The 18,092-nt window shown below is 36.9% G+C and overlaps 1 protein-coding gene across 2 annotated transcripts in view; it reads right to left on the bottom strand.

Annotated features, from left to right (window-relative positions):
- Nucleotides 1-18,092, bottom strand: part of SNTG1 (syntrophin gamma 1) — a 311,772-nt gene that overhangs the window by 86,353 nt on the left and 207,327 nt on the right. For both annotated transcript variants that reach the window (XM_057365031.1, XM_057365030.1), the window contains exons 8-11: nt 16,585-16,687; nt 15,094-15,176; nt 11,014-11,144; nt 5,594-5,723 (exon numbers count right to left, since the gene is read on the bottom strand). In XM_057365031.1, the coding sequence (XP_057221014.1) occupies nt 5,594-5,723; nt 11,014-11,144; nt 15,094-15,176; nt 16,585-16,687 (447 nt within the window). The remainder of the gene's footprint in view (nt 1-5,593; nt 5,724-11,013; nt 11,145-15,093; nt 15,177-16,584; nt 16,688-18,092) is intronic.

Here is an 18,092-nt window from a genome sequence, read left to right as displayed (position 1 = left end):
AAAAAAAAAAAAAAAAAGGTGAGGAAAAAATATGTAATCCTGATGCTGCACTGATTACAATTATTCTTGTAGATCTACATGCTTTACGAAAACCACATATAGAAAAAAATGGCAGCAGTAAGTTCTGTTTTTAGTTTTCCTAGGGAGACCTGAAYATCAGTACTGGAATAACTTCCTTTTACAAGATTGCGAATGGAATGCAGAACAAAAATTCAAAGTGTCAGAACTTCGTGAGCACATGAATGGCTAATATAGTTTTAAAAAGGGTTGAATATCTATACACAATAAATCCCAATTTATTTGAGTATTTGCATCATGAGAAATGTGAATCATGTATGCAAAAATATTCTGTTAGTAATACTTTATAGACTTCCTATCATTCTCTCTTGCTTCGGCCTTTATTTTATAAAGTTTGTGACTGCTAAATTACTCAGAGTTTTTGACTTTTGCACTACTGCAGAATACAACATTGTAAGAGATTTGAAACTAATGTTGGGATTTTTGGATTTGCTTCAAATGCGCATTAACTGAAAAAAGTTAAATATTATTCTAATACATGGATCATAGGGCATCTAAGAGCATATAATCCCTGAAAACTCCAAAATTACTAATAATAGAGCATTTTGATGATTTGGCATTGTATTTTAACTAAAAAAATTAAAATATGAAATCTGTTCAATTCATGTGAGTGACACAGATTTTTTTCATGTAATATAACATTCCACTGTATGTTCTTACTGGTGGTAGCATCACCARCAGAAATGAAACATTTCTACTAATTTCTTTCAATAATTTACTAACACTGAATGTAGTCCTGTGGAATTTTATTTACCCTATGAGTGGAACAGATTGTACTAATGTAATTACATTTTTCTCCTGTTTTGTACTCTTTGTCTCCTCTTCTACTTAGCGGCTTAAAGAATCCCTGTACCCAAACTCCAGCACTGTAAAGATTACGGCATTATCATCTCCTTTTTTCCAGTGAAAGTGAAAGAAATATATTTGGTGTCTTAGCAGCAGTTTCTTTCACTAGGCACTACTTTTTAAGCATACAATTAAAGTTCAATTGAACTTTTAAACTTTGTTTAAAACGAAGGCTTAGGTTCTGGAAAATATATACATTGTGCCAATCYTCAGTTTGAAGAGCTCTTAATCCTACATCTTTCATGCTATTKTTATGCATCTACCACCAGCTATGTGYGCCTCATTAATTTYACAAATACATTATTTTACCCAGAAAAATGAAACATAATGGGAATAAAGTGAAGTTACTGTGAAYTAAATCTTGTAAGATCTTGCGGGCATTTTCAAGATAATCTTAAACTTTTTGCCACCTCCAGCTTAGCAACTTTACCTCAGCTGCCTGTCATTCCTGTCTGATGAAGTTCATGTTGTTTCTTTGCTGTCAAGTGCTGGCTTCAAGGTAAGAAGCATAAACGTGCAACTGCTGCAATATGCCTCACAGAAATGATGAAAGAGGAAAGGAAAAGAAATATTATTGCCCTCACTATAGAAAAATCTGCCACAGRGAAAGCAATGGGCAAGTGACAAATACTGAGTTGGGAGGATAAATCCCTAAAGATTCTACGAAGCTACAACCTAGACGTTGTTAACTCAAAATGCTTTTTTTTAAATTATTATTCTTTTATTGCAAAGACCTAAAATGTCTGACTTTTACTGTACTAAAGCCATTAAAAAACTTGCCTTTAATTTTCTTGACAATTGCAGCWCATGAGTTACGGATGTATTGGCAATTGGTGGGTTTTTATAGAGCACACGATTTTGGATTATTTTCTTAGACTCTTCCAGAGTGTAATTTCTTTAAAAGCTACATGACTTATTGGATACTGTCATCCTAAAATCCCTTCACARGAGATGTTAAAGACTAGAAATCAGTATCAATTACCACCAAAAGTAATACAATTTAAAAGTTCACGGAAACGCAAATAGTTCATAGCTGAATTGGAATARCTAAATTGAAAATTGCTACCTGGACCATGAGCAAGAAAAGAAGCAGCAGCTTGTTCCCTTTTTAATTGGTTTTAGCCAGCCATCCAAATTGGCAACAAAAAAATGTAGAACCTCATCAGTTCATAGAGGAATTAGAGTTCCCAAGCCCAAGTTCAATTTAACATTTCAGATTTCAGCACATGAACTTCAGTATCAGGATTGCTTAGACTAAACTTCAGGTTTAATATAATCATTCTGGTTTTTGAGTCTATTGATAAAACTGATGATTTTTTAACTCAGATGCAATTCAAGTRACCCAAGTTGGAGAGGAGTCCMTCTTGAGAAATGAATGATCTTTATMGATTCATTACCTCATCAATTACAGTGTGACATTAAGTCACTTCCCACAGTGCGTTTATATAGGATGTGTTCTGGTTTTGGTTGCATACCAATGTTGTTTAATTTTAATATATTTCATCTTGTGTAAGAGAGAGCTTCTTGGGAGCTAAAGAAATTAAAATTAGCWGTTATCACTCTCATTCTTAAAGCACTGGAGGACACTTGTGCTAGCCTCCTGAAGATGAGGAAAAAGAGCCCATACCTGAGGTCTGACTTTTGATGAAAATCTGAAATAAGTAAACTATATCAGTATACATATAAATTTTTTTTAATACATCTCTGAGTTCTATCTCATATCTTACAAWGACTTGTAGTCTAACAACTGCAGGAAAAATGTGTTTGCCTGCAGACACCATCTTCCAGCCTCCATTCAGTTAGCAACACTGCCTTTCAAAAATGGTCATGATGCCAGTGCACTTTGGTTTTGCTTCTACTCCTGCATTTTTTTTTATCTTGCTCTCTGGTAGATACTGGCTACACTGCTGATCCTGCAAYTGAGTCACATCATCTTTGTTTCAGATGGGGACATATTAGATCATGAGAGAAGAGTTTTTGACATCATCCTTACATAAATTTAATTGACTGCAAGTTCAACAAGGTATTTTGGAGCCAGGAACCCAAATTTCACAATTATTAGAAACATGTGGGAACACAGGACTTTTTAGTCGCACTTTTGGCATTTGAACCACTAAATAATTTTTTCAGCCAGTTTGTGTGTGACAAAGTAAAATAATTCAGATTTTCTGATTGAAACTAGTATGCTTTCAGGTTTTGGGTTTTTCTGTTTGCTTTTGTTTGTTTGGTTTTTGGAGTTTGCTTGTGGGCTTTTTTTATTGTTTTGTTTGTACCTTGTGGGGTTTTTTTGTTTCATTTTTGGTTTTGGTCAAAAATATCCAGGCGTTTCTTTGGGAGATTTATTCATATATATCTTTTGGTATCAAGTATGAACTCACCACCCTAGGGTCCCTTACCAGTCAAAGGAAAGACAGACATATCATGAGAGAATTGATTTCATTATAAAATAGACATCAACAATAAATAATAAGATTCACTCTTCAGATATTCTGCTTTAAGACACCTAATGTTAGGCAAGAGAAATCCCACCAAAATCTATGGAGCTCAGACTTGATACACTGGTAAAGGAATTGCTTTCAGAAACAATCTAGTTGTCATATTCTTCTTTTCTGCTTTCTTTCTGCTTCCTTCTTTTTCATTAGGTAGACGGATATGAGAAACAGCATGTAAGTTAACATACCCATGAGGTACATGGTATTTATATGAAACAAAGTATTTTCTATAACCCCCACATAGAGGTGAGAAGTTAATTGAAACTAAAAATCAGTCAATTTGTCCAAAGAATTAAATAAATTCCTTTAGTCTCTGCTTCTTTGGCACTAAATGACACAGTAAGGGAGAATGCCTATGAATAAATGCTTCTCTCAGAGGAAAAAATGCTAACATCAACAGTATGTGYATGTCAATAACCATCTTGTAAAGAAAGAAAATACAGGGACCTCTAATTGCATCTAATCATTCCTCTGTGCAACAGTTTGCTTTTTTCCCCCTCTGTGTTCCTAATGTTTCTTATATTCACTTATCACGTATGCTGTCAGATAAGTAATTCTTTCTGGCAACTGACAATTTAAAAGAAAAGTATATTACAGGAAAGAGAGTGTCATTGTTTTCCATAAATTCATAAGGGCTGTCCTAAACAGCCATGAACATTTGTCCATGAACAAATAGGACAGCTCTAAAAATAGACTATGGATAATTATCATAAGCCCTAACTCTCACGGCTACTTTACAGGATGTCTTTGGGGTAAAGTAAGTACAAAGACTGGCATCACAGTCACACAATTCAGGCTATTTACCTCATACAAAATATTAGATAARCTCTTTCTGTATTTTATGCAAACTAGTGTAGAGTTATAACCCATACTTGAGAGAAAAAAAAAAATCATATAAGAACATTGCATTGCCAAAACTCAAGTTATGCTAAATGACCATAATTATAGTCTCATCAGAGGTAAAGTGTTTAAAAACACCTGTAAAATTTAGGTGCCTCTGTCTATTRTTACAAACAAATACACTGATTTAAGTAGCAAGAACCATTAGTAGACTGAAGTAAAGATGGTAAGAGAAAAAAAGAAGAACAGAAGCCTCAATAGTCAGGATGCCTAGTGATACGAGAAAGGTTCTACATAGCAACAGCATTTTAAGGATGAATAAATAGCCATAAAGTTCACTGGTACTGCATGGAAGCTTGCAGATGGCAGATGAATTCATGTCTGTCATGTTTTTATAATACAATGACTTTTACATATTGCTGCCAGATGGAACATAGTTYTGCATCTTGATTATAAATCTCCAAGAAATACAACTTCCTTCAATGTGTTCCCTATATTTGAAACAAAAGCAAATTCAGAGACAGATTTGGGAAGCTAAAGCAGATTTAAGGAAACCTGAGAGAATACAAATTAAATACTCAAGGGCTTCCTTGTTATAACTCAACTCAAAATAATGGAGCTCCCCMTGTGTTCTCTATTTTTGAGGAGAACCAGAGAAGATATCATATGAATTTCTACAGGGAGAACTACATGTTTACAGTTTTGAATGTAAACACATCCCAGGCAGGTCTAGAACACCCCTCAATTGAACTTAGCTGTTTGGAAAAACTTTTACATAACATTTATTCCTGCTTCAATAAAAAGAGGTATTTATCCCACAAKCACATATCCTAAGAGTGCAGTGCATGAAGCATAAATGCATTTAATCATTGCTGATATAACATCTGAATTTATAACACACCACAGAAGCACCTTGCCCTTCCCATCATGCAAAATGACACCTAAACAGACCTAAAATCTAAATCAGATCTATCTGTTTATACCAGTTTCCAYAGAGAAGGGCTTTCTCAAGCTATGAAGAGAGTACAGTATTTTTGTATTTTATGTGTTCACCTGGCTTCCTCTGGTCTTTGCTTCTAATCCTAATTGATATTGCTAAGAAGTGAATAACTCTGATAGCGCTGAAGTGAACTACATGACCGTAGGRAAGAATATTTTCCCATTCAATGATTTCTCACAGAGTCTGATTTGACGACAAACTTGAGTTGACTTCTTTCAGACAGCCTCAAGCATTGTTTATATGCAGATAATTCTGTGTGTGAACCCATTAGGCTTTTATGACAGCAATAATCAAATGTGATTGGGAAACCTTCTGGCTTACTTGGATCCATACTTACATTGTGCTTTGTGAGGTTGGAAATGTTACTTGCTATTGCTTGTAGCCAGTCAATACAGTCTTCAGCAGAGAGACACTGAATTATTCCACTGCAAACCCCATCCACAGCAATTACTTGGAACGCATTTTGCCTATAGACATATCATAACAGATCAGGTCAGAAGAAAATTTTATCTGTTCTAGCGTATCATCTTAACACTTGTASAAATGTTTTTCTTTCAACTACAATGAAGGTCAGCCACTGAACACCAAKAAAATGCCGGTTTTCCTGTTCCATAAATACCTGACATCTTGAAAGGATCATGCTAAAAGGTCAACTCAGACAATATTAAGTACCCATAAAGCTATAAAAAAATTCCACAGAACCTTAACCATCAGGCTGTAGAACTTCAGAAGCGGAGCAAGTGAAAGAGCAGTTGCACATRTAAGACTTAACACTTTAATACAGCAGGCTACAGAGAAGGGAAGTGTGCATTGGAAACCAAAGGCAATAATTTGGGAAATTCAGTAGATACCAGTATCTTTTTCTAAACACCTTTGTTTCCTTTTTATAATCCAGTATCTAAACACAGATTAGTGTCTGGATGCCCCTTGTTGGCTGCTCATGCTCATGGAATTTTGTTCCTCTTTGAATGACTGATTGAAAAGTTGGAGAACTCAAAAATGATCAGGCAGCATTAATGATATTTTCAATTGCATTTCTGAATATAGGATCATTACCAAAATACACTGCTACCTCTGCCTCTATCTCAGGACCAATCTGGGCAAATTTACAAAAATCCATCATGCTTTATAGACTGATTTTCCACTTCCAAGCAGTGAGCAATTACAGAACAAGAGAACATTTTCAGATGCTAAAGCAGTAACAGACCTAATTTCTTCAGTAAACAGCCTAATTTGCTAAAAGCCCTTGTAAGTCTCACAGGTCTCTGGCTTTAAAACCAAAAAACTTCAATATTAATCCATATCCCAGAGTAGGACATTACTGAACATTCAGAGAATACCGGGTTCCACTGCTCACATTTGTCTACAAATCCAACTGTTAATGATCAATTCATGGTTTAAGATTAARTACATCATTCAGATTCTTTGAGAATGGCTCAAACAAAGTACATCCTATCTTCAGGGTAAAGCTTGAGTGTCACTATTGAAAGTTTCTGACATCTGAAGACAGATATAAATTTTGAAAATATGTTTGTTTGGGGTTTTTTACCTCTCAAAATTTTATTCTAGCTGTATAGAATGCAAGGCTAGTATCTATCTTCACGGCATCCATGTTGAGAACAGACTGTTTCTTCAGTCAGGAGAAGCAATAAAAATGAACTGGAGCCATGCCTTTGCTTTAGGAGTTCCAGCATAAGAACCAGCTTTTGCAGAATAATGAAGTTTACATTAATACCATCTTGCAGGGATCTGTGGTTTATTTAAATCCATTAGTTGTCATGGGCAGTGATTTTTATTTAAATTCCCAAAAACCCCTAACCAAGACAGACTTGTTTTAAAGAGTCATTTTCACAATAATTCTGATAAAAATTTGAGGAAAATTTGTTTAAAGAACCTTGAACAAATTTCTAAGTACTTACRTGAAGGCCAAAGCATGGGCTCAAAATTGTTGATCATGTCTTTTAAGAAAAACAGAACTAATTTCAGGCCTCACCTSGTTTCTATAGTCTATTGTAAACCAAAGCAAAGAACCAAGAACTCTATTAATATGTGACACAAACTCAAGCACAAAAACCCCAAATAGGTTCCAGATTCAATCCTGATGCACAAATTTCCCTTACACAGTGAATCTCGTGCATTTGGGGCATCAGATTGTTCCTRCTGTTCCTAGGAATTTGATCGGTGCAAGTACAAAAACCATTAATCCATAATGTTATTACTCAAGTATCAATAAACACAGACARTGTGATACTTGGTTACCTGATAAATTACTTGTGAATGTGTCTTSGCAGTAGTCTAGCTTTAGACTACTATTGTAATACTATTGTAATAGTATTTTCTAGAATGAGTCTACCAGCTCAAGTCCATAACACCTGAAAATATAATGTATTAAACACATTTTGTACTAAATGGAGCAAATAGTAGATTAATCACTTTATAATACACACACACAAAAAAGGGGATTGGATTAACACTTTTTCAAGTACATTTCAGGTTCCGTGTTTTCTGGAACTCAAAGGCTATATTTGAAATCAATAAGCTTTCCAAGATCAATCTGAATGTCTTGTAGAATTCTGTATGAATACAGAATTTATATGTCTCAAGCATCCCACTGGAAAAGCTAGAATATGACTATTAGGTTTAATGTTGTATGCAAGAATGATGTATTTCCATATCAAGCTCTGAAAAGCAGTAATTTATTAAGTTTTACATAGTGAAAAYAGCCTTGTAAATACTAACTACAGAAAATGTAAAGAATTAGCTTTTATTTCATGTTGCTTCCTTATATTATTTTAATATCCCTTCTTTTATGTTGCTGTTTATAGCAGTCTCTTTTAAAAAGTATCTACCTTTCATAACAAATTCTGAGAGGGAGCAACATTTAAAAATTTTAACAGTCATTTAAAACAGTCTTATAAACTGTCTTGCTAGCAATAGAAAATGTTGGTTCTATGCTACAAGGAAATTCCAATTCCTCTCTCAAATGCATCCTGCATTTTTGTTGGTTTTAAGTACTCTTACTTCATCATGTTAGACAGACTAGAAGGACATAAGGAGAAAATTATCAGAGTAATTATTCAAGTCTGAGTTCCTACATTTATTGTCTAGAAATTCCAATCTCAGGAAAATCATTACCACCTAAGAAACTTGCTTTGTTATGTATAAGTTCTTTAGTAAGCTCTTTAAGCTTGTTTTTAATCAATGCAGAAGATTGAATTTTAAATGCCTAGATCTATGAGCAGTTGAATATAAGCTAATTTTCCATGTGAGTAGYTCTATTCAATTCACTACCTTATCTGAAGTATACAGTAGAATAGAGGTCAGAATTGACTGTTTTGATTTTGGGCCCTTTTTGCTTCATGTTAAATATRGAGCTGAAGGCTTTCACAGAATTTAGTAAAATTCACCTGCCTCTGTGGTGAGTTTATCCTGTTCCAGTTCAGTTCAGCCAAGAAGCCTCTGTAGCCTTTGGTTTACCCTTTGCCTCCCTGGGCCAGCCATTGCTCCCCAACAGACCGAGGTTCATACAGCCCAGTAAATACGATCCTGCTATTACAGATCAAAAGCTACAGGCTGGCTTTAGCTCCACAAAGATCTACAACAGCTACTGCCTAACCTGCATTAATTTCAGCTCTGGGAATTGGAGAAATGGCTGGCAGGCCTTGGCAGTGTAATTCCAAGAAACAAGAGCCCTAAGAACCAACTGAGGTGGTGGATGGCTTTTGCACCACTTTCAAATGTTTACTGASTACCAATGAGAAGGAAGCAGCCTGTGATAAGAAACAGAAAAATTAACTCCACTAAGAGCCCAAACAGATTGAARAAGACTTCTCTTGCCCCATTTTCTGGGGAATTTAATATATCCACTCCTAGGTGATTGATTAGAAGAAGAAACTATGTAGTAATATGCTTTGTACCTGTACGCAGCTTTCCTCCAGTTAATGCTCTTACATACTGGAGCTCACAGAAGTATTTCAGTATGAGAACTTATATATAATTCTTATATATACATAGATTAATCCATACATACCTGGATATTTACAACTTTTGACAAKCATGATCTTATATACTTGCCTTGCTGGACTTGGTAACTACTTTAATTTCTATTTAATTGCTTTATAAACAGTAATCATTACAGAATATTTTTGTCTTCATTCTTGATTTCTTGCGATTTATTAGGGTAATATTAAATTAAACAATGACAAGTTCTAAGTCTGTATTAGGTCTTTCTGAGATGAATTTAATTTTCCCCACAGCAGCCCTCATATTGTTGTGCTTTGTATTGGTAGCTAGAAAGATATTGATTACACAGCAGTGTTTTGGCTACTGTTTGAGCAGTGTTGGCACAGCATCAGAACTGTCTCTCCAACATTCCCTYCTCACCAGTAGGCTGGGAAAACAAAATCTTGATAGGGGGAATAGCCAGGACAGCTGACYCAAACTGACCAAAGGTATATTCCATACCATGGGACAKCTGCTCAGCAATGGAAGCTAGGAGAAAGGAAGAGGAGGGAGGGCATTAATTAATTATGACACTTATCTTCCAGAGCAACTACTAAATAGACCAAAGCCCTCCTTCCCAGGTTGTGGCTGAACACTGCCTGCTGATGGGAAGTAGAAAATAARYATTTTGGGKTTTTTGCTTCTATGTGTGGCCTTTGTTTTTGCTTTACTAACCTGCCTTTATCTTGACTCACCARATTATTTCCATCTTATTTTCTTTCTCTTCATCTTGTCGAGGAGAGGAGTGGTAGAGAAGCTTGGTTGACACTTGGCATCCAGCCATGGTTAACCCACAACAATGATGCCATAAAGTTAAACTGCACTATGAATTTTGGACAGCTATCCCAGTGATTGCAACAAATTTGCAACAAAATTAAATGTTAACACATGCAAAGTAAAATATGGGAAAAAATAACCTTAGCTATATGGAAACAAACAAACAAAAAAATCCCTACTGTAGCTATAAAAATGAAGCAAAGAAGTACAGGAGCTGGGAGCTGCTTATCAGCTCAGGCTCTTGCTCATGGTCCTCACCTGAGTCTGGCTGCAGCTACTCCTGTGCCTGGACATGTATCCCACTGATTTGGACCTGAAGGCTGAACTTCCAGCTTACTGACCCCACCTGACCATGATGGACTCCTCTGAAGACTGTTCCTAAGTCTTCTCTGCTGCTCGTTGGGGAGCAGCAGGATAGGGTCTTTGCCTGCATGGACAGTGCCTTGTCCATCCTCACTGCCACCCTCTCTCTTGGCCCATCTTCCCCGTGGGGCAGTCAGCCCTTGCTGCTCCCAAACAAGATTATTTCATCTAATATAGTTATCMGATGAAGTAGTTAACACAGACAGAAGGAAATACTTTTTAAAAACATAATCACAGTGCAGAGCTCAATGCCATAATGCATTGCAAAAATCAAAGGCATAAATAAAAGCAACTTAGAAAGAAGCTTTTAAGGGCAGGAGCATTAGCACTTATTAAATATGATGACCAAAGTTTCATCTCAAACTGTGAAAGGTGCTGAGCACGAGATGCAAATAGGAAGATCATCCATCATCTCCCCACATACCTGCTCCCAGCTGATGTCAGAGGAGAATATGAGCCAAGGTGGACCTAGGCAGACCTTTATGAAAGCTCCTGTGTTTCATGTCTCTGGCAGCTAGAGTGGAACTGATAATGCAATTTCTCTAACAAGGCAACTCCYTASGGCATGCATCTGTCAACCAAGCAGYCAAGTTTYAACTTTCTGAATTTCTTTACCTGCACAAATCTGATCCTGGAAGGTACTGGGAAAATCGTGAATGAAGAAGTGGAATCAATCGAAGATCACACCACCTTTTTTCCCACCTAAGTCCTGGGGATGCTGGCCATGAGGAACATGATAATGTATCCTGAAAAACATTAAAAGGTCCTTCTCAGGTTTGAACTTTAATGTAAGTACTCAGAAGATATGGAAAGAAAGAGATAGACTTCAAAGACTTYATACTTCATTTGGCAGTGTTCCACTTTTTCCGAATCACTTGTCATCAGTTTTAGTGAGAGCTGGAAATGTTCTGAAGAGGATCTCTAAATTATTCACCATACAAACATAATTCAGTTGTTTCCTGTGGCCCTGTCCACATTTACATACATATCTATTCTAATGGTACCTGATAATTGGGAATGGGATTCAACAWGTGATGAAAATTGTCAAAATTGTCAAAACTACATATTTGTGATGAATATTTTAATTTTACCTACTAACACAAGACATTGCTTATATGAAAACTGAACTTCATCATGTTTATAATGGCTGAAAAGATGCCTGATGAAAGGACCTGGGGATGCTGGTTGACAGCAGCTGAACATGATCCAGCTSTGCCCAGCTGGTCAAGATGGGCATTGGCATCCTGGTCTGCAAAAACAGTGCATCTGGCAGGACCAGGGCAGTGATCGTTGACCTGCACTCAGCACTGGTGAGGCCACAGTTCAAGTCCCATGTTCAGTTTTGGGTCCCTCACTTCAAGAAGGACATTGAGGTGTTAGAGAGAGTCCAGACAAGGGCAACAAGGTTGGTAAAGGGTCTGGAGCACAAGTCCTTTGAGGAGCAGCTGAGGGAGCTGAGGTTGTTTTGCCTGGAGAAAGGAAGGCTCAGGAATGACCTTATTGCTCTCCACAACTGCCTGAAAGGAGGCTGTRGTCATGTRGGGAAGTCAGCCTCTGATCCAAGTGACAGTACATAAATATATTAGTAACACTACACCTGCTGATTCTGCATGATTTACATTTTTTTAAATCTCAGATTTAATATTTCTTACTGGTGTCTTCTACACTATAAATATTACAAAAATGAACATCTAATTCTCCAGAGTGTGATTTTTGTGTAAGATCTATGGAATTATAAGTATTTTCCAATTTGAACTCTACTTTTACATATATGTTAATATATCTTTTATGCATATGAAACAAAATACCATGTTACCCTGAACAGYAGGTTTTTCATAGGTCGTTCACTTATTTAAAACATTGAATCTCTGATGAAGCATTCCACAAATTAAATAAAAATAAATAAATGATTGGCTAGGAAGACTAYGTTAGGATGTTGTTTTGAACWTTTTGCATTTTTAATGTTTTCTGTCTGCTTTTGGGAACCTTTCTTCACCTGCAATTAAACTTGGGGGAAATGATGAAATGAAGTTGCAGTTCAGATACAAACTGTAGGCCTAGACACAATTGCAGCAAAAATGTTAACCCTACCTTTAGACTGCATAACTCTTTGAACTGTTGACAAAAGCCCAAAACTAGTCTTGTCTACTCCCAGTTCTAAGTCAAAAGTCTCCTTCCTGTGAATTAACAAGACTACAAATAATGAAACAAGACTATGGCTGTAAGTCACAGAATCATGGAATTTCTGAGTTGGAAGGGACCCAAAAGGATCATCAAGTCCAACGCCTGGTCTCACACAAGACATCCCCAACAATCTCACAATGTGCCTGAGAGTATTTTTCACTCTTCTTGCACTCCAACAGGTGCTGTGACCATTCCCCTGAAGAACCTATTCCAGGGCTCAACCACCCTCTCAGTGAAACAGTTTTCTAATATGCAGCCTAAACCTCCCYTACCACAGCTTCAGGSYRTTCCCTCAGGTCCTGTCACTGGTCACCARASAGAASAGATCAGTGTCTGCCTCTGCTTCCCCTCACAAGGAAGTTGCAGGCTGCAATGAGGTCTCCCYTCCATCTCKTCCAGGCTGAACAGACCAAGTGACCTCARCCTCTGCTCACAYGGCTTCCCCTCCAAACCCTTCACCATCTTTGCTRACCTCCTTTGGTGCTCTCTAACAYATTTGTATCYGTTTTATCTTGCGGCACCAAMACTGCCCCCAGCACTYGAGGTGAGTCCTCTGCCCCAGGTCAGAGCAGAGCGGGTCMATCCCCTCCCATGCCYGGCTGSTGATGCTGTTCCTGATGCCCCCAGGTCATGGCTGGCCCTCCTGGCTGCCAGGGCACTGCTGRCTCGTGTTCAACTTGCCATGGGCCAGGACCSCCAGATCCCCTTCTTTGACWCTGCCTTCCAGCCCTTCATTCCCTAGTCTGTCCATACATCCAGGATTTGCCCCTTCCAGATGCAGAAGGCTGCTCTTGCCCTTGTTAAACTTCATATGGTTGGTAAATGCCCAACCTTCAAATTTGTTGATGTCTCTGTGCAAGGCCTCTCTCCCTTCAAAGACATCAACAGCTCCTCCCAATTTTTATCATCTGCAAACTTAGTTAGCATCCCTTTGAGTCCTAAACCCAAATGCTGATGAGCACTGGGCCTAAAATGCAGCCTTGCAGAATGGCACTAGTGACCAGTCACCACCCAGATGTCGTTCTGTTCATTGTAACTCTTTGTGTCCAACSCATGAGGCAGTCTCTCACCTACCATATGTGCTTATCCAGCTTTCATAACTCCTTCTAGAAAATATTCTAAGAAAAAGGAACAACTGTGGCATATGAGTTGTATATTAGGCATTCATACAGAGGTCTGCGTTGGTTTCACAAAGAATTCTGTTCCCATGACAAAGGGACATCTGAGATAAGAACCAAATCTTAGTCTTCATTAGAAGAATTTAATTTAGGGTGAATTATAGACTTGTGATATCAGATTATATTATTTAAACTGAAAGAAAGACATTTGGTTTCAGTAAATTATAACCAGTTCAAATAGAAACTATAGCTCATCTAGATCCATTTTAACCTGAAGAAAAAGAATACACAAAAACATGAAAACATCTTTTTTATCATAAAAGCAAAGTTAGAATTCTAACGGCTACCAGAATAAATCAGTTTAGGATCTACTGCCTTTTTACATACATACATACATGCACACCTATATAGACTGCTGAGACAAGTCTGCTTTTGGTGTTGCTGCACTAGTTACACAAATTTTTACTGTTATTTGATCTCAATTTTATTGGYGTTATTTATTTATAAATTCCAGGTCCTAAAATTTGTATAATTCCGAAAGCTTTTCCAGATAATAATCAGGTTTAAACCTGCGGCATTAATATTTAAATCTGAGGGCTGCTGTTAAAATCTTTTATAGTAAAATATGAAAGTACAATAAAAAATGGAAATTAGAAATGGCTGTTCAACAAGGTTTACATCTCAGGTTTTAACTTTTTWAAAATAATTATTATCTACACTGGTTTATTTGTTCTGTGATTTTTTTTATTTTCATCTATCACAAAGCCAAATACTCAGCAAACTACCCTTTAGAACTATATAAAATCAAGGAAATTTTGCATTTTCTGGCTAAGAAAAATTTTTGAAGTCCCTTGTTGCACTTCAAATGAATCTTTTAGTAAATACCTGATCAGACATCTATAGCATTTATCACAGAGAGATTGCTCCATAATGCCATCAGACTTCAAGTAAGATTTTAAGTGTACATTACCAGAAGTAAAACACTCTCACCATAAAAAAGCATGCACCTAATCATCTTCTGCCAAAAGTTTTAAATAATGCATGTGATATAAGCAATGGAAAAATATTCTCAAAAATCTTCCTTCCATTTTTATTAATGGATTTWTTTTCATTTTAAGAATTTTAATTCCTATGCAGAGGAAATAATGTAGAAGAAAAAACTTATTCAAAATCCGTATTGCCTAAGTAAACAGTAATCACATGTATCAAGGTACAATCTCAGCTGTAATAATTTGTCTTAGTTTAATTATGAGGCATAATATCTCTGGCTACTCTGTTTTCAGAGTTAGCTAAAACTCCTCTCCTACTGCTGTCCTTTATTAGAACTTCAATTTAGCTATCATACTTTCACTATTCTTCTGTGTAATTCCATCAAGGAGATTCAAGCTCTTACCGTGTTGTTGGGGTGGTAGTTGAGATGCAAGCCACTGTCACATAGGGGAGAGGATGTGCCACTGCTTTGGTCACTGGGGGCACCTAAAACAAATACAAATTCACCAAAAAAAATCTTCATTAATCTATGATGCCATAAATCAAATTTATATACATATGTATGCATTCTCCCCACCCCCAGATAACTTCTATCATAAATAACATTCATTTATTTTCTCCGTTCACCCAGTATCTGTCTTCTGSCTTGAGGGAAATGACTTTGTAAGCTACACAGAGGCTCAAGAAAACCTCCCCTGCTGTTTTACATAAAAATAGTTAGCATCTGCTTGGTAAGGAAAACAAACCACAAAGTTKCTTTCAAATTTGAAAATAAAGGGGAAGTGTGCACCTTCTCAGTTTTTCCTCGAAGGAACTTGTGAGATAAGAAAAGGGTTATSTCAGCATTTACAGTTCTAAATATTCTTGTAATGGTTTAGGAAATTACAGTGCTACATCTCAAAAGAGATATGATAGGATCCATGCAAATGAACACTCCTGTGCATCATTCAGGATACTCTGTGGTACCACAGCTTTTCATAAAAGGGACGCAGGTACCAGGACACACTTTTATTTASGAATAGAGTGTTCTGAATTTTTTTCTTGTTTCACWTAAATTTAATACATAGGCAAAAGAACAAGACAGTATTCCAGCGAATGTTTGTATAAGATGATATTTTGTAATTTAGTTTATTAAATTCCTACTAACTTAAAATCAAAGGATAGAATAATTGAAATCAAATATTTATTGTTTTATTGCCTAAAATTTGAGCAATTTATTTCACTCTCTTAGGGAGCAAAAATCAGAAGGAAAGCAGAGGTGGCAAAAGGCACAGGCTGATATAAAAATATGCTTAGATATGCTGCAATTGTCTATAATTATGCATCCACACTTACAATTTAATATAATTAAAGGAAGACAGCTGTCTCTTTATGACTCTCAAGGGGCTATTTGACTAAAAGTCAGTTTGGACTTAAACAAAATACTTATCATCCTGGAGTAATTTATTCTTAGGTAGACAGACATCTCTACCAATGCCTCTGAATYTTCAACAGCAAAATTAAGTCCTGAGACATTATAATCTCACTTTCACATTTAAAAGAAAARCTCCCTGAAGCTAAAATACTGTCTGATTCTKCCTGAAAAACTGATTTTGAATACCYKGCATCAGGATGTGAGCTATTGCAAGCTAATGTAATTCTACCATTTTTACCTGCCACTGCTGATTCACAACAGCCAAATGCCTGTTTATCTAATTTTCARCCAAAGATAGCAATTTCTGTCTTGAGATCAATGTTTACAGAAGCCCTGGAAATAGGAACAACTCATATTCAGGCAGTAATGCTGATTATAAAAGCTGCTGTCAATCGCCCTCAATGCACAGTAGTTTTGCAAGCTACAACTGTTCACGAGTGTTGAATTGAGGGTTTTTTTGGCCAGGTAATAAAGGCTTACATGCACAATCTTCATTCAGTGGCAGTTTGAGAAAAGCAGGTGCTCTTTTCAGAAAAGACACAGTTAGGGTCACTTCCTCCCCTGCGTTGCGGAGGACCTGTACCTGGAAAAGAAATATAGACAGACACTTTAAAATAAATGTATGGCCAAAATGCATTAGCAAATGTAAGCAACACCACACAGCTTTCACATACCAGAATAAAACTGTTAAGTAATTTATTGCAATTACATTTGTTTGAGAAGAAAGCAAGAAATAAGGCTTGCTGTGTGTTTGTCTGTTGTACTTCCAGCCACACATACAGTTAATGGGATGAGGGGCATTGGCCTCCTATATTAGCACTGCCTTTGACCTGTGCTGTTGAAGAACTTGTGCCCTGAAACTGTTCAGCTGTGTAATTCCTTCTTTCAGGTCTGGCATAATTTACTCTACCAGGGATGTATTTTAAAAAAATTAATAAATATTTTCTCTACACAAAGTTTTCTTATAAATTCTCCACCAAAACAACAGCAGCAGCTTCCACAGCTGTGCCATAATCATATGAGCAAGTCTTTCCAACAGACAGAGTTAAACTTAGCTGAAGCGCTCCAGCATGGATGAGAGACCTAATCTTCATCACAGACACAAAAGAAAAGTATCTATTTTAAGCCTTAAATCTTAGATAAGCACAAGCTTAGGTTTTGCCAAAGGGCAGCTTTCATTTTGGACACAGAACGCGCAAAGCACCTGTCCAGCTGTGAATACTTTTGCCCTTCCTGTACTCTCCCTTTGGCTTTTTTTCATCTTTACCTTTTGTGTGGTACAGCTGTAGACGCCCCAAGCTCACAGCAGAGTGAGAGAACTCCAGGCACCTCCCCAGAGCAGCAGGAAGGAGGCACAAAAGCAACTAAGCAAGATGCTGAACTTAATAGTGGAGGAGGAACGTTTGAATCGGCATGTAACATGAGAGCCAAGAAGAATCAGGTCTGTTTCAGAGAATAACCATTTCCTGTTCTGGCTCTATAATGTCAAAACTCTTCAAGGGCTGATTTAGTTTAGGCTTACAATGGCAGAAGATTGCACCATGCCTCTCTGAGTGACTGTGTTCATACTGTGCAGAGAGCCAGCTCACAGGGAGCCACGTTCAGAGAGCACAGTGAGACATCAGGCAAACATTTTAAACGAACACATATCTGCTCCCTTTCTGCTGTGCAGCTGGGTAACATACATGTAACCCTTCTGTCATGCTGCTGCTTGGGAGAAAGCTTTGTAAATAATTTAWGAAGCATTGCTGTTCTTTAATTATGCCTGTCAATTACTTACTCAACAGATTTAGTTACRTGCATGTGTGTAACTATACACTGGGATGCTTTCACATGGAATCMCTTTATTATGCTGCTAACTTAAAGAAAATCTTCAGGAAAAAATGTCAACTTTGTCTTGAAACACAGTAGTTCCTACTCCATGCTGGCTGGCACAGAGAACTAGTAATATGATGACAGAATATCTGATTAAGTATCTGAAATTTTAG

Source organism: Malurus melanocephalus, unplaced genomic scaffold (genome assembly GCF_030028575.1).
Source record: "Malurus melanocephalus ecotype Western Australia unplaced genomic scaffold, MMel_1.1 scaffold_46, whole genome shotgun sequence".
NCBI classification, from domain to species: Eukaryota; Metazoa; Chordata; class Aves; order Passeriformes; family Maluridae; genus Malurus; species Malurus melanocephalus.
This window is presented reverse-complemented; position numbering and strand designations above follow the sequence as displayed.